This window comes from Tursiops truncatus, chromosome 19, assembly GCF_011762595.2.
Source record: "Tursiops truncatus isolate mTurTru1 chromosome 19, mTurTru1.mat.Y, whole genome shotgun sequence".
NCBI lineage: Eukaryota > Metazoa > Chordata > Mammalia > Artiodactyla > Delphinidae > Tursiops > Tursiops truncatus.
Genome location: NC_047052.1, coordinates 48,982,122 through 48,999,774, shown reverse-complemented (window position 1 = coordinate 48,999,774; position 17,653 = coordinate 48,982,122). Strand labels below are relative to the sequence as shown.

Sequence of the window (17,653 nt, the reverse complement as noted above, 5' to 3'; positions counted from 1 at the left end):
TCCAGGCAATGATGAAAGAGTTCCCTTGAAGCAGGGAGAGCCCAGAGGCCTCAGGATATTAAAAACAGTGAAACCAGCCTTTTTGGTGAAAGGTCAAACAAGGCTGGGCGAAACATATTTCTATATCCATTTTAGAAGCAAGGAGTTCTGCCTCCATATTCTTTTTTTTAAATTCAACCTAGAATAAACAGCATCATGATGAGGGAAGCCCAGGGAGCTTTGGGAACCTAGAGGACATGTCTGATGCAGCCTAGGTATCAGAGAGGGCTTCCTAGAGGAAGGGACACTCCAGGTGAGACCTAAAAGATGAATTGGGGCACAGTGGGAAAAGAGGAGTGGGGGAATGGTATCCCAGGCAGAGGTGGATTTAGGTGTGAGATGGAAGGGAGAGCAGAACGGGCCTGGGCCCAGCCCTTGCAGAGCGCATGATCCAGTGGGGGAGACAGATCTGTCACCAGTGACACCCAAGATTGATCAGAGTTGGGATGTCAGAGCCCAGGGAGCTGAGGATGCCCAGAGTGGTCGTCTGACCTAGTCCTGAAGAAGGAAATCCCTGAGACGCACCTTGAAGAACAACTAGGAGTTAGCAGGCATTTAGTAGAGGAAATCAACAAAGTCAAAAGATGGTTCTTTGAAAAGATTAATACTACTTTCGGGGAAAAACACAAATTTCCATTAAAAGGGATGAAAACTGACACATTAATTCGTCCTAATTCTAGGATGACAAGAGGCTATTATGATCAATTTCAGCCAAAAAATTTGGCAATGTAGAGGAAATGGACAATTTCCTTGAAAAATACAATTAACAATATTGACACAAGAAAAAATAGAGAATCTGAATAGCCCTATATCTGTTAGAGACATTGAATCTATAATTTAAAACCTTCCCATAAAGAAAACCACAAGCTCAGACGGCTTCACTGGTAAATTCTTCCAAACATTTAAGAAAGAAATAATGTCATTACCCAAATTCTTCTAAATTAATAGAGGAAGTGGAACACTTCCTTATTCATTTTATGAGACCAGTAGAATACTGATACAACAACCTAACAAAGTCATTACAAGAAAGGAAAATTTTAGGCCAAGATCTCTTCTGAACGTGGATTAAGATATCCTAAACAAAAATATTAGCGAATAGAATCCAACATTACATAAGAAAGATAATAAATTATGACCTAGTGGGATTTATTCCAAGACTACAAGGTTGGTCTAGCATTTGAAAAGCAATCAGATATGTGTGGGTCTAGTTTTGGACAGTCTGTTCTTTCCCAGTCTTCTATTTGTCCATCCTCGTACCAATATGATCTTAATTACTTTAGCTTTGCAGTTAGTCTTGAAATCTGATAGTGTAAATCTTCAAACTTTGTTCTTGTTTAAATTTTTCTATTCTTAGGACCTCTGCATTTCCTGTGAATTTTAGGATCAACTTGTTCCCAACAACAGAAAAACTCGTTAAGATGTTTATTGCGATTGTCTGGGTGATGCAATGCCCTGTGATTCAGCAGTTTCACTCCTGGGAAACCTTTCTACTCTAGGCTCCCTAAATGTCCCTCAGTGGGGTATGGATGAATGAACTGGTCCATCTATACAGTGGATGAACTGAACCACATGGCAACACAGTGGCTCTCACAGACATATTGCTGAACAAAAGAAGTCAGACCAGAAAGAGAACGAATGATCTATCACGAAGAAGACAGAATAGGATTTAAAGAGAACATATCATCTATCATAAGAGGTCAGAATAGTGACATTAGGGGTACTGACTGGAAGAGGGCTTGAAAGTGGGAGCCATTTGGAGTGTGGGAATGTTCTAGATCTTGATCTAGGTGATGCCTACATATTAAAAAATTATCCAGCTCTACAATTAACATTTGTGTACTTTGTATACGTTATATTTCACTAAAAAGGAAAAAAAAGAATGGATTTAGGGAGGTCACTGGAAAGAAAGTCATTTACATAACTCAATTGTATTTCTATATACCAGCCCCAACCAAATTGAAAATGAAATTTAAAATACCATGACAGGGAATTCCCTGGCGGTCCAGTGGTTAGGACTCTGCACTTTGCAGGAGGCACGGGTTCAATCCCTGGTGGGGGAACTAAGATCCTGCAAGCCGGTGGCACAGCCAAAAAATATATATATACCATGAAGAGTAACGGCAAAAAATATCATTACCTAGTAATAAGTAAAACCAAAGAGGTGTAAGACTTGCAGAGAAAATGAGAGGCTAAGTGGGGAGAGATACCACATTCGTGGATTGGAAGACTCAATGTTGGGAAGATGTCACTGTCCTGAAAATGATCTGTAGACTGGGGAATTCCAACCAAAACTTAGGACAGTGGCTTTCAACCTTTTGACTATGTTCCAGTCACACACACGTATTCGTACAGTCACATAAAAAACAAGACCAAAAGTTTTGTGAAACGGTACTTTCCCTGAGTGCTTAAGATTGGCTTTGATGTTTTATTTTGTTGTTGTTGTTGTATCTGTGAGCTTGGCTTGTCGTTGTTGTTTTTATAAATTTATTTATTTACTTATTTATTTTTGGCTGCGTTGGGTCTTTGTTGCTGCGTGCGGGCTTTCTCTAGTTGTGGCGAGCAGGGGCTACTCTTTGTTGCAGTGCGCGGGCTTCTCATTGCGGTGGCTTCTCTTGTTGCGGAGCACGGGCTCTAGACATGGGAGCTTCAGTAGTTGTGGCTCACGGGCTCAGTAGTTGTGGCGCAAGGGCTTAGTTGCTCCGCGGCATGTGGGATCTTCCTGGATCAGGGCTCGAGCCCTGCATTGGCAGGTGGATCCTTAACCACTGAGCCACCAGGGAAGTCCCTGTTGTTTTTTTTAATTCCACATATAAGTGAGATCATATGGTAATTGTCTTTCTCTGACTTACTTCACTTAGTGTAATGCCCTCAAAGTCCATCGAATATTTTCTGTTAGGTTGCAGGAAGGGGGACCCCTTCCAGGGCCTGAGAGTGGGCTCTCATCTAACATTTGGAAATGAATTGTCCGAGGAGACACACGTGCTGACAAAGCAAAAGGCTTTATTGGGAAGGGGCGCCTGGGCGGAGAGCAGCAGGGTAAGGGAACCGCGGAGAACCGCTCCGCCACATGGCTTGCAGTCTCAGGTTATATGGTGATGGGGTTAGTTTCCGGGTTGTCTCTGGCTAATCACTCTGACTCAGGGTCCTTCCTGGTGGCACGCTTCTCTCAGCCAAGATGGATTTCAGTGAGGAGGATTCTGGGAGGTTGGCGGGACATATTGTGTCCTCCCTCTTCCTTTTGACCTCTCCTGGGCTAGTTGTAGAAGACATACTGTGGGCTGGCATGTCCTCCCTCCTTTCAGCCCCTCCTGAATTCTCCCAGTTAGTTTTCGGTGGCAGCACCTCATCCTTTTTCTTTTTTTTTTGCGGTACGCGGGCCTCTCACTGCTGTGGGCTCTCCCGTTGCGGAGCACAGGCTCCGGACCCGCAGGCTCAGTGGCCATGGCTCACGGGCCCAGCCGCTCCGCGGCATGTGGGATCTTCCCAGATCGGGGCACGAACCCCCGTCCCCCGCATCGGCAGGCGGACTCTCAACCACTGCGCCACCAGGGAAGCCCGACACCTCATTCTTTATCAGAACCTCCTGTTGAGAGACAACTCATGCAAGTGGTTATCATCGTGCCTGGCCGGGGCTGGCGGCTTCAGTCAGCGGTTCCCTAACAATTATATTCTTGATTATATTTTTAACGCTGGTTTGTGCCACCACATTGATCTCATTAGATAGGGACTCACGGGACAGGATCTGCAGTTTGAGAACTGTCATGCGAGGGAAGATCACGTCATCCTAGAAAATCACTGTCCAGCTGAGAGCAAACCGACGTGTGCTCTGTGGGGTAAGGGTAGAGAAGCTGTCTGACCTTGATCCTGAGGACGCCTCGAGGCGTCCAGGTGCTTCCTCCAGGCGGCCCCGCCCTAACACAGCCCATCACAGGGGCTCCTTTCTAGCTTAGTCACACCCCACTGAACAGTGTTTCCACGACTGTCACCGTGTATGTGCCATTTATTTTCATTTTTCTGACTTCGCTGATGCACAGAGGACAAGGGGCCGTATTATAGCCCCCGAACAGCCTGTATGTTAAATCCTGGTCATGTGAAAGGACGGTCTGGCCTAGGGAGATGTGGAGGGTGGGGAGGGGAAAAGGGGCTGCTCGTTTCCTCCCTGACCATGTTGGGAGCTGAGGGAGATGGTGAAAAGAGTATAAATACAAGAATAAGAAATATACAAACCACTTGTAGGAATGGGGAGCGGAGGGTCCAGGGAAAGACAGGCTGCATGGGGAAGAAGGACTCATCTTTTATGGTGGGGCCGGGGGACCAACAGGAAATAGTTGTATAAATACAAGCAAATTTCCAATTGGAAAACTCAGAAATAGATGAGCAATGTATGCTTATTATCAGATGTCAAGGAGAGGACGCTAGGAGACAAAGAGGCCTATTAGGGCAAGATTTAGAGGTATGCTTGAGGGATCAGGACCAGGTGGCATGTGGGATCTTAGCTCCCCGACCAGGGATTGAACCCACGCCCTCAGCACTGAAAGTGCGGAGTCCTAACCACTGGACCACCAGGGAATTCCTGGCTTTTAATTTTATACTTTGAGTACTTGATTTTCATGCAGTGCGTTACTTTTGTTAGTGAAAAGAATGGTAGTTTTTTGGGGTTTTGTTGTCTTTTAACCAGCTCCTGATTACTCCATGGAGAACAGTTGCAGGGGGTGAGGCCGGGGCTGGCAGATGGGGAGGAAGCTGGCGCGGGGACCCATTGACGCAGTCAACGAGATGTACTGAGCATCATCTGTGTGCCTGGCCTGGTTCTGGACAGTGCTAGGGACACAGCCATGACTGTGACAGCCCTGGGCTCACCCTCGTGGGGCTCACAGCCCAGTGCGGAGATGGAGTGCCAATAACTGGCTGGATGACAGGATCATTCCCAGTTGTGATAGGCGCTTTGAAAGGAATACACAGACTGATGGGAGGGATAGAGGGTCCCTGAACAGGGAGGTCAAGAAGGGGACATTGGTCAGAGCTGGGACAGAGCCTGGACCAGAACAGTGGAAGGGAGTGTGGTGTTAAGAGGCAGCAGGGCTGGTGTATGGTCATCATCTCCCCTTTACAGAGGAGCCTCAAAATGAACTGTCATTACCCACACAGTAGGTGGCAGAGCCCCACGTGGGCCTCAGGATGACCTGATGCTGGGACCTCAGTGTGGGAGGGTTCTTTGCAGCCTGGACCCCAGGAACCCCACAGCACCAGGGCCTACGTAACAATTAGTAGTAATGGTGACCGCAGCACTTGGCATACTGAGAGGGCCCTGGGTACACGCCTCGGATCTTACCGCCGGCTCCAGGCAGAGCCTCTCAAACATTTTTCTACTTAAAAAAAAATTTTTTTTCATGAAAACAAAAAAATTTTTTTAAGTTTACTCCTTTAAAAAATTGAAAACTTATATACCCTCTAGTGCATTTTCAAGTTGACAGCTAAAACTTCTGTTCATAAGTTCAAGTACCTGCAAAGGATATATTGGATTGGCCAAAAAGTTCTGTAACATCTTATGGAAGGGCTTCCCTGGTGGCTCAGTGGTTAAGAATCCGCCTGCCAGTGCAGAGGACACGGGTTTGAGCCCTGGTCCAGGAAGATCCCACATGCTGCGGAGCAGCTAAACCCGTGCGCCACAACTACTGAGCCTGCGCTCTAGAGCCCGCGAGCTACAACTACTGAGCCCGCGTGCCACAACTACTGAAGCCCGTGCACCTAGAGCCCGTGCTCCGCAACAAGAGAAGCCACCGCAGTGAGAAGCCTGCGCACCACAACTTAGAGTAGCCCCCGCTCGCCGCAACTAGAGACAGCCCGCGCACAGCAATGAAGACCCAACGCAGCCAAAAATTAATTACTTAAAAACAAAAAGCATCTTATGGAAAAACCCAAACGAACTTTTTGGCCAGCCCAGTAATTTCTGGTGTGTTAGGAATACTGAAATTTTTAAGCACCTGGAGCATCCTTTCTTTGAAGTATCTAATGCAATCCACATACTCTTGTGATGTGGTACCTGCCGATGTCCAGTTTATAAGAAAAAAAAATGAGCAAAGCTCTTCTTTTACAGTCGGAAATTTTACATTGTTCCTTTTCGTCCTTGAACTTATATTCACAGTTCCGTTTCCCACCGAATTCTATCTAATAAATGATGTGCCCGCAATGAAGACATGTACAGAAATTCAATTTTTAATTTGTGTAATTTCCTGAGACCATAAGATTCTAAATGTTAAAATATTTTCTCCTGGATTGAATTACCTTTAAGATTATTAGTCCACAATTAATTGAAAACATTTTATATTTTGTGCATTTTCATGGATAATTATTAAACGTTCAAAGTAAAATGATACGTAGGAAATGAATCTCCAAATAAGCTAGAAAACAGGGCCTCCCCAGTAATCCCATGTGTCCTTGGATGAATGTTAACTATTACAGGAGGGAGTCAGGGGTCAGCATCAATTCGGCCTTGGTTTCTAAGACTCAAATGCTGAGAATCTTCCTTCACAAAGGAACAGCTGGGCAAGCAGGTTCTTGTTCCAGCAGCGTCAGTCACCTCTGAGCTTCTTCCAAGGCGTGTGCCCAAAACCTCACCGGGAAGAGCTCACGGCTCTTATCAGCTCCATCTTCAGGGCCGGTGAAAATCTCGGATGGGAGGCACCAGACTTGCGAAGAAGAGGGTTGGTCACCCTGTGCTCACAGTCGCCTAGCATCGATTCCTACATTTCTGCTGCCCTTTCTTTGGATCCAGGAGGTCCCTCTCCGTTGCAGCCCTGATTTTGCATTTGGGGAAGATCTGGAAAGAAAGGGGGTCTGCCTTCTTGGCAGTGGGTGGGGCGACGGTGCCAGGGGCGGTGGCTCGAGGGGCAAGCAGAAGGAGCTAAGCTTCCAGCAGTTGACCCTTTCTTTACACCTTCCTGGGAGTTTGCAGCCTGGCAGCTCCTAGTGACCTTCCAGGGGCTTGGTCCCCAGTCTCGGGACCTCCCCTCTGCGGCAGAGTTTCTCATTCCTGGCTCCTTGCCATAATTTTCTGGGAGACTTAAAAAGATGCTGTGAAGGTCACCCCAGGTGGGGTGACTGGCATTCCTGGGACCAGGCCAGGTGCAGGGGTTTATTTAAAGTGCCCCCTGGGGCTTCCCTGGTGGCGCAGTGGTTGAGAGTCCGCCTGCTGATGCAGGGGACACGGGTTCGTGCCCTGGTCCGGGAGGATCCCACATACCGCGGAGCGGCTGGGCCCCTGAGCCATAGCCGCTGAGCCTGCGCGTCCGGAGCCTGTGCTCTGCAACGGGAGAGGCCGCATCAGTGAGAGGCCCGTGTACCGCAAAAAAATAATAATAATAAATAAATAAAATAAAATAAAGTGCCCCCTGGTGATTTTGGCTGCTGTGTCCCCATTTCTCCCACCTGGACACCAAGGCGTGGAGGGGCGGGGTTGGCAGGGGGCTCCCAGTGCATGACCTGACCCCTCTCTTCCCCCGCAGTGTACCACTGGGTGGAGATGCGGACCAAGATGCGCATCATGGGCTTCCGGGGCACGGTCATCAAGCCGCTGAACGAGGAGGCGGCCGCCGAGCTGGGCGCCGAGCTGCTGGGCGAGGCCACCGTCTTCATCGTGGGCGGCGGCTGCCTGGTGCTGGAGTACTGGCGCCACCAGGCGCACCAGCGTCACAAGGAAGAGGAGCAGAGCGCCGCCTGGGACGCGATGCGGGACGAGGTGGGCCGCGTGGCGCTGGCGCTGGAGGCCCTGCAGGCGCAGGTGCAGGCGGCGCCGCCGCCGGGCGCCCTGGAGGAGCTGCAGGCGCAGATGCAAGAGGTGCGCGCCCAGCTCTGCGCCGCAGGCCCGCCGCCCGCGCCCCAGGCAACATCCACGTCCCAGGAAGGGTCCTCATCCGAGGAAAAGGAGCCTGCCGAAGCCTGAACTTAGACGTGGCCCTGTGTGTCCTGATGTGGCCTTCTCCCTGCGTTACCCCTACCTGTGCTGGCCCAGTGGAAACCACCGGGATGTGGATGGAACTTGGATTAGGTCACCCCATACCGACCCGTGGTACCTTCCCCTGCGGCCAGCCCCCAGCAGGTGAAGCGTTCCAACACAGCCCCCTCCAACCTCCGGCTCATTTGGTACAGTCTGCAGTGCTGTCTCTCCAGCCCACTCCAAACCACAAAGACCTATGGGGTCCCAGCCAGCAGGACAACGTGCTCACTCCTCCGGCAGAAGAAAAAATGGAACCGGACTTGAGCCAGATCGATCTATCAGCCCTCCATCTACCTGATCAGTGTTAACTTTTCCCGGGGACTCTTACATCGGAATACCTCCTTCCCTTTGTCAGTTGGTACAGGCTGTCGTAAGGAAGCGCAGTGTCTTTCAGTGAGCGTCTGCCTCTCCCACCTTCTAAGGTGGGCTTTCTCTGGGCATCACTCCTCTTATGAGGGAAAAAAAAAAGGGATCTTGGCTTGCAGTTGATCCATCAAATATTACACCTTTCACCTTAACCTGATCCGTGGTACCTTCCCCTGAGACGCTCAAACGGAGTATTCCAACAGAACCCCCCTCATCCTTCAATCTGCGGCACAACCCACTGGAAGGGCTATGCAGGGTCTCCTGGTAATGCCCTACCAACCCTGCTTCTGGTGGAAAATTTGATCCTGTCTGTGGCTAGTCCGACCCATCTTTCAGCCTCAGCCCCCTGTCAACCTGTCCTCAGAGTCCCTGGGCCTTTCCTGACGTGTCCTTTCCTACCTTCCCCACTGTTTCTTCAGTGGCCTCTCTCAGGGGACTGCCGGCCATGATCACAGCCCCCATGTTCCGTCCAATCTATAGATCTCTGTGCTATCGCCTTCCTTCCCTGCAGCTCTGGACTGGTCCAGCTGTCCCCCTCCTGCCTCCGTAACCCCCTCTATCCCACCGGGCTAGGCCACCAGTTGGTCTTACCCTTGTTATTTAGTTTCCAGGGCTGCCATAACAAATGACCACAAACTCGGTGGCTTAACACAACAGGAGTTTATTCTTTCACAGTTCTGGAGGCCAGAGATCTGAAATCAAGGTGTTCGCAGGGTCACGCTCCCTCCACAGGCTCTAGGGGAGGATCCTTCCTTACCTCTTCAGCTTCTCTTGGCCTCAGGCATTCCTTGGCTTGGGGCCCCCTATCTCCAGTCTCTGCCTCCATCTTCACCTGGCCTTCTTTTGCTCTCTGTCTCTTGGAAAGACTCCTGTCGTTGGATTCAGGGCTTACCCTAAATCTAGGATGATTTCACTTCGAAATCCTTAACTGAATTACATCTACAAAGACCCTTTTTCCACAGAAGCTCCCATAACTTTCCCTGGGTTAGGATGTGGACACATCTTTTGGTGGGCCACCATTCAACCCACTACACCTCCCCACCCCAGGAGTACGCTGGGACTCCTGCCAACCCCGTGGGGCATTCAGGGAACCACAAGGGTGAGAGGAACAGTCCAGGAACCACCATTCATTGCCTGGAGTCTCTTCCAGGACTCACCTCTGAAGTGGGAGGGGTCTGGGCCCCACCAGTCTGCATCCTGTCTTTCAGACTGTAGATGTTTTCCAATTAAAAGAGCCCTGGAGAGAGGAAGTCATCTGAAGGGTGTGTCAGAGAATCATGATCTGATCTCCAAAATGAGTACAAGCCTCATTAAAATTAGGAGAGAAGCTGGGAGAGTTCTGATGGGGGTGAGTGGTAGAGCATCGTCCAAGATGGGGAAACTGAGGCCCAGCGGAAGCAAAGGGACTTGCCTGAGGCCAGCAAGCCAGTGAGGTGATGAAGCAGTAAGAGCAGAGGCAGGGAGGGAGATGGAGAAGGGATGCAGGGTGCTTGAGGGTACCGGTACAGGGCAAGGAGGAAGATGAGAGGGAGGTGGATTGCTGGGAGAGGGGCAGAGATCTCTACACAGAGGCCAAAGGCACCCGAGGGGCAGCATTGAGAGTGTCAGAACAGCCCCAGATTACACCCAAGATCTTAGCATTTAATGAATGAGGTTAGATCCATTCCACCTGGGCCCGTTTCCCAGCAGCTCTAGGTGAAGTGGGAGGGGCCAGCTTTCTCTCCCTCCCTCCCTCCCTCACCTCACTGCCCCAGCGGAGTGAAAATACTCTGGACACAAGACCTCCCCAGAGAGAAAACCAAGAAACCAGGGTTCTGAAACAGCATCTTAATTCCTTTTAGAAGAGCCCCCTCTGATGTAGAGGGAGCTGAGGGAGGTGGACCCCAGGTAGGGGTGTCTTTAAAATTGGAAGTGACTTGAGTGGGTTAAATGACGAGGGGAAGAAGGCAAGAGACAGAGCTACCACTGGATGATGGGGTGATTGATGGAGCCAGGTGAGCAGGCTTAGTGCCTGTTGCCATGGTTACCCCAGGGCAGTCCACTCTGGCACTGACACATCCCTGGAGCACGGGTTGCCACAGGCCAGGGACTGTTTTACTGCCCTCCCCACATCATGTCAATGTCAGTGACCCATCTTGTCAATAAGGTGTGGTCATCATCAAAATAGGTGGAGTTTATTGAGCTCTGGTTAGGTGCGGGGCACTGTTCTAGGTGCTTTACATAGTCCCCATAACATTTTCTTTGTTGCCTTGATGAGGAAACCGAGGCACAGTGAGGGAAAATCACCTACCCAAGGTCACACAGGCAGGGAAGAAGCAGAGGTGGGGTGTGAAGACGGGCAGTCTGAGTCAGAACCCGTAACCCCTGCGCCATCCTGACCCTGACGTAGTGCTGCGCTCACATCTCCGAGACTCAAAACTCAGCCCTGACGTGTACTTACGTGTGGCGATACCTCGTGGGATGCATCCGCTTCACCCACTGGGTGGGGGTGGGATCAGCATGTGTGGAAGTGGAAAGAGTCCCCTCTCAGAATGCACAAGGCCAGAGGATGCTTCATCGCTCTGGTTTCCTGCTAGCTAAAATTTTGTATACATTTGTGACTTGGGGAGAGGGGTTAGAATAAATTTGTAATCCAAATTGGTTGTCTTCAAGTTGATGCATTTTTTCCCCATATTTAAAAAAAAGCCCCGTTAACCTGAGAAAAAATATCCTTCGTTTATTCTTTCATTCAAGAAACTGTCACCGATGGGACTTCCCTGGTGGCGCGGTGGTTAGGACTCCACGCTCCCAATGCAGGGGGCCCGGGTTTGATCCCTGGTTGGGGAACTAGATCCCCCATGCATGCCACAGCTATAGAGCTGACGAGCCTCAACTAAGGAGCCCACCTGCTGCAACTAAGACCTGGCGCAACCGAATAAATAAATATTAAAAAAAAACAAAAAAAAACTGAGGTGCCCACCATGTTCCTCACCATGTTCTGTGCAGTGCTGGGGTCCCAGCCGTGACCACCCCAACCCTGCCCTCATGGGGGCTCACAGTCCAGTGGGGGGACGGATGCACATACAGACATTTCTTTTCCAGTGTTACCTGCCCTGTGGTTATTTGGGAAGAAGGGACCAGGCTGAATCCCAGCTCCTCCCCTCCTGAGGGACTCAGTGCTTTAGGGCATTAAAAAACAGAAACGTTTATTTAAACACTGGCTCTGAAAAGCCTCATAGGATGTCCCAAGGGCTCTGCTTCTCCTGTCCCTTGTCAGGCCCCATTGTCCCCTGTACTGGTTTCCCTGTTGGGAAGGCCCTTGCCTGGGGAGAGCCACCCCAGGAGAAGATGGATTCTGTAAAGCCCCGTCTGATCCATTGGCCCATATGGTCATCTCTGAGCTGGCCACTGGTGCTGTGACTGCAGGCCGGGGTCCCCCAGCCCCAGCAGACAGAGGGAGAGGAGAAGCATGTCCAGAGGAGAATCCACCCGCTCGCTAGACAAACGTTGACTGAGCACCTGCTGTGTGCCTGGCCCCATTCTAGTAGCTGGGAGTCAGCCAGGAACGAGGCAAGGTCACCGCCACCACGAGCCAACATCTAGTGCAGGGAAGCAGACAATAAAGAAAAATGATCCAGCGTCGGGGTGATGAGGGCTGAGAAGAAAGAGTTCGGGAGTAATAGGGATGGCTGATTTCGATCAGGTGCTCAGGGAGGAGGTGACATGACAGGAGCTGCCAGAGAGTGTTGTTAGTATCTACAGAGGCCCTGAGGCAGGTGTGGGGATCAGCCTTTCCCTGGAACAGCGGGAGGATCTGCTATCAGCATTGAGCCCTGCTATCAGCATTGAGCCCGGGCTGGCGGACCAAGGGCCTGGCGCTGCCTGTCTTTGGGAACAAAGATTTATTGGGACGTAGCCACACCCATGTGTTTATGTATATTTTTTATGGTTGCTTTTGCACGGCAATGACAGATTTGAGTCATTTGCGATAAATACCACGTGGCCTTCAAAGATGCAAATATTTACTGTCAAGGCCTTTCCGTAAAGAGTTTACGGCCGGAGAACAGAGTAAGCAAGGGGAGGAGGATGGGCGAGGGGCTCAGGAGCACAAAGGCTGGCCCCCTTTTGCCTCAGTTGGCACAGCTCTGGAGGGTCTTACCAGCTCCGATGCCCCATCGGGTGTCCTCCTGGGCCTCCCTGTCCGCTCCCGCTTCCGTCACTCCCCACCCACAGGAGCTACTCCCTGGAGACGCCGCGATAACCCCGCTGTTCAAAGATCTCAGAGTCTCCCCCTCAGTCTACGGCAGCAAGGCACAATGAGACGCATGGTTAATATAGTCCACCATGTTCATATTTATATAATTCGCAATTCACCCTATATACGTAGGATAAGCGCTGTGTAATTCATGCATTATGTGACATAATGGAATATGATGCCACATAGAATGGAATATAAAAATCTTTTTTGTGTAATATGTCACATGACGTTATATATTCCATGTTGTGTGTGTTGTGTGTGTATATATTTACCATTGGAAGGAAAATTTCGCTAAAAGCTACCTTTAATATGTGCAGTGCAGTTTGATATTTCCTGTTGTATTGCATTTCATGAAGAAAAACTACAGCTGTATATAGATATGATTATATATACCTAATATGTATCCTAACCATATAAAATCTATTGTATTATATAACACAGGATAATATATATTATATATCATATATTACATATCTTGTTAGAACAAAAGTTTCGCTAAACAATAATCGCCCTTACCGTGTGCAACGCACTCTGTTACTTTCTATTCACTTTTATTCTCTTTCATAAAGAAAAGCATACACACATGTATGGACTATACAAACCTACGTAAAGCGGGCTGCCTTGGGCTACGGCAAAGACTTTGGCGTTTCCTGTGGGGTAAGCAGGAGCCACGGGAGGTGCTCTGAGCAGAAGAGGGATGTGAGCTGGCTTAGTTTTAACAGGACCCCCAGACGCACTATTGTGGGCAAAGGTGGAAGCCGCCAGCCCAGCGAAGAGGCAGCTCTGATTGTCCAAGCGGGAGGCGATGGTGGCTGGACCAGGCGGAGACAGTGGAGGTAGACAGAAGTGGGATTCTGGGCATATTAATATATCAGAGGTGGAGCAGACAGGATTTACTGAGTGATGGGAGGTGGGGAGTCATTGATGGCTTCAAGGTTTTTGCTCTGTGTATGGACAAGGGACATACTGGTGCTGAGATGGTGAGGCTGCAGCAGAAGCAGTGTGAGGAGACATGGATAGCCTTGCCCTTGCCTTGCCCCTGGTCGCCTCAGATTTGGGAGCCCTCTGGCAGGCTTTGGTTATTTGTTCTGAATGGCAGCCGGCGAGGGCTGGAAAGACAGTCCTGGTCTCTCTCCTCGCGCTGTGAAACTGACATTCTTTATCTCACAGCTGCCTCCAGCAGGGCATGCTACTGGAGTCCATTTGGGACGTCCTGGAGGAAGGAGGCAACTGGAGGTGGTGGGCTCGGGCTTGGGACTCCAGTCTTAGGGCTCCCCTCACCCCTGGAACGGCAGCACCCAGACCAGGCTTCCCAGAGGCGCCTCCACCTAGTAAGGGCTGATATGGACCTGGGGGCGGGGGTACCGCGGGGTCCGTCACGTCCAAGATGCCTGCCTCACTCGGAGGCCACATCCTTGTGCCTTGATACTTATTATATTTTGATAGTCTCTTCCTAGAGTTCAGCCATTCCAGGGAAACCAAAGTCCCCTCCCTGAAAGGAATCCTGTCTCTGGTTTGGGGGCAATGTTGGCAGAACCCTTTTGGGAGTGATCTGGCCATGCCACCTTTGTGGGCTTGGACGCTGTCCCCCTCTTCCCTCTCGTGAGCGATCTGCACACGCCTCTCTGGCCAGCATGAACGTTTCCTCAGGGAGATGCCAAGTGCTAAAGAACAGCATAGGTTACAAACATTTATAGTTAATGTAAAAATGCCCCCTAAAAGCTCTGCGAAGTGTCAGAGGAGCTGTCAACACTTGCAGTTATCACACTTAAAAATTCTTCAGCCCAAACAGTGCACAGTAGAATTTCATTATTCTTTTAATTTGCATTTACCTTGTTTTACCTGAGCTGCATTTTCTTGTTTTACCTGAGCTGAGCGTCTTTTCGGCCATTTATTGGACGTTTGTTCTGCTTTTGAAAAATGCCCGTTTTCATTGTCTGAAATTAATGTTCGTTTCTGGTGTGTTTTGTCCTACTGAAAGTTTTTTCATTTTTAAGTAACTGAATCTATGAGTCTTTTTTCTTTCAGGCACTTGTTTTTTCTGTCTTTATTTGAGAAGGGCTTCTCAACCCCAAGAATTTGTATCTCCAACTCTCCCTTCTTCTAATATTTGTATCGACGTTCTCTTTGTGCTTGTCATTCACTGAGCTTGTGTTGCATTGTGTCTTGGTTCCTAATGAGTATAACGTTGGGATCTGCGTTCTTCAGTTTCTAAATGTATGGCTGGCTGACATCTCGAAGTGCATGGAATGGCCCATCCTTTCCCTCCTCACCTGGGACTGGACAGCCGCGTTCGCTGTGTTCCCCGGTCACAAGTACCTTTTTCTCAATCCTGTTCTGTCAACCGTTTGTCCATCCTGCATCAACACCAGGTCTTTTGAATGCCAAGAGCTTGAAAATAGTTTTTGGTCTCTTCAAGGCAACCTGCCAGTCTCGTTCTTATTTTCAAACTTATCTGAGTTATTCCTGTGCCTTTGCTCCTTGATATGCATTTTTGAAGGTTAATGGACTTTACTTTTTGAGCAGTTTCAGGCTTAGAGAAAAATGGAGCAGAACGTACAGAGAATTCCCACATATCCCTCCCCACATAGGCACACGTAGTTGCCCCTATTACTAACATCTTGCGTTAGTGTGTACATTTGTTACAATTGAGAAGCAAATATATGTATATTTTTAACATCTTTATTGGGGTATAATTGCTTTACAATGTTGTGTTAGTGTCTGCTTTATAACAAAGTGAATCAGTTATACAGAGAAGCAAATATTGATATATTACTAAAGTCAGTAGTTTACATTAAGGTTCACTCTTGGTGTTGTATATTCCGTGGGTTTGGACAAATGTATAATGACGTGTATCCACCATTATAATGTCACACAGAATGGTTTTGCTGCCCCCAAAATCCCCTGTGCTCCACCTGTTCATTGCTCCCTCCCCGACCCTGAGCCCCTGGCAACACTGATCTCTTTACTCTCTCCATAGTTTGGCATGGTATGAACCCTCTGCACCTCTGTCTGTCACTTACTGACACTCCTGCATTTGCTGAGTCTGTGAATCCATGAGTGTCAAAAGATACCTGGCCAAATCCCAGCCAGCTAGCCTCCAGGCCCTCCCATCCTATAGAGTGAACTGAATGGTGGCCCCCTAAGGAGCCTAGGTCCCAATCCCTGGAACCTGTGAATGTGACCTTATCTGATAAAAATTTTCGCAGATGTGATTGAGTTAAAGGTATTGAGGGGCTTCCCAGGTGGCGCAGTGGTTGAGAGTCCGCCTGCCGATGCAGGGGACACGGGTTCATTCCCCGGTCCGGGAAGATCCCACATGCCGCGGAGCGGCTGGGCCCGTGAGCCATGGCCGCTGAGCCTGCGCGTCCGGAGCCTGTGCTCCGCAACGGGAGAGGCCACAACAGTGAGAGGCCCGCGAACCCAAAAAAAAAAAAAGCATGGTGTGGCAGTAGTAACATGAACATTGCGCTATGAGGCAAGAGAAAACAGTTCTAGTCCTGGCCCTTTTCCTGTGTGGCCCAGAGAAAGTTATTCTCTGAACCCCAGTTTCCTCATTTACTTAAACAGAGATGCAAAGACTTGATGAACAGGTGATAGGTCACGAGGACATTGAACAAGCATGACTCAGAGTATGATCAGAACAAACAAAAAAGGAAGAGATTCTCCCCTCAGGCTTTGGGAGGGAGCGCAGCCCGGCTGACACCTGATTTTGCCTCAGTGATGCTGATTTTGAACTTCTGTCCCTCGGAACTGTAAGAGAATAAATTTCTGTTGTTTTAAGCCGTCCAGTTCATAGTAATGTGTCATAGTAGCCACAGGAAACTAATCTGCTCCCACGATCTGATGGCTCATCCCGAGTAGCTCTGGCCTTTCAGTTAAAGAAAGGACAAGCCTAGGAGTTCCCTGTGGTCTAGTGGTTAGGATCCGGTGCTTTCATTGCTGTGACCTGGGTTCAATCCCTGGTCAGGGAACTGGGGTCCTGCATACCGAGCGGTGTGGCCAAAAGAAAGAAAGAAAGAAGGAAAGAACAAGCCTACTCCACTTTGCTGGAGGTGTGGAGGGCCTGGATTTTCCAGAGACTTCTCATGGCTTTCCCCTATGTTGCCTGGGAGAGAAAATTATTCCTCAACTCTGGACATGGGTATTTTGACAGCACGTTTAGTAGTCTATATCAAAAGACTAGGCAGACCTTTGTTTACTAGCTCACATTTTTTTTAATGTTTTTTATTCTTTCATATATATATATTTTTAATTTTTACTTCTGGCTGCATTGGGTCTTCGTTGCTGCACACAGGCTTTCTCTAGTTGCGGCGAGCGGGGGCTGCTCTTCGTTGCGGCGCGCGGGCTTCTCATTGCAGTGGCTTCTCTTGTTGCGGAGCACGGGCTCTAGGCGCACAGGCTTCAGTAGTTGTGGCACACGGGCTCAGTAGTTGTGGCTCACGGACTCTGGAGCGCAGGCTCAGTAGTTGTGGCGCACGGACTTAGTTGCTCCGTGGCGTGTGGGATCTTCCCGGACCAGAGCTCGAACCCATGTCCCCTGCGTTGGCAGGCGGATTCTTAACCACTGCGCCACCAGGGAAGTCCCAACTAGCCCACACTTTGTTGAGCAGTTTATTTTTTCCAGATTGTAGAAGCTCTGTTTCTATCCTTGGGTCAATTTTCTCGTTGCATGTTACCCTTTTCGTCTGATTTTTTTTTTTTAGTTGGAATAAAACAAACACACAGTAACGTGTGCACTGGTATAGGGAGGGCTCAATGAATGCTTATAAATGGGGATCCATTGGGAACCAGCACCCAGATGGAGACAGAGGACCTTCCAGGACCCCAGAAGGCCCCCTCCTGCTACTTCCCAGGCAGCACCCCCTCCCCCTCCCAGCTGTAACCACTGTGCTGAAATCTGTCACCGTAGATTAGATTTGCCTGTTCCTGAACTTCATATCCATGGACTCATAGGGAATGTTCTTCTCTGGATCTGGCTTCTTCAACATAGTATCTGGGAGATGCATCTGTGT

The 17,653-nt window shown here is 49.3% G+C and overlaps 1 protein-coding gene across 2 annotated transcripts in view; it reads left to right on the top strand.

The window, feature by feature from the left end:
• Window positions 1-17,653, top strand: part of OPA3 (outer mitochondrial membrane lipid metabolism regulator OPA3) — a 66,242-nt gene that overhangs the window by 28,537 nt on the left and 20,052 nt on the right. The window contains exon 2 of one of the 2 annotated variants that reach the window (XM_033844182.2): window positions 7,545-11,038. The exons of the other annotated variant lie outside the window; for it this stretch is intronic. Coding sequence (XP_033700073.1) covers window positions 7,545-7,981 — 437 coding nt within the window. The 3' untranslated portion in view covers window positions 7,982-11,038. Of the gene's footprint in view, window positions 1-7,544; window positions 11,039-17,653 lie in introns of those variants that run through there. 2 annotated transcript variants of the gene reach the window in all.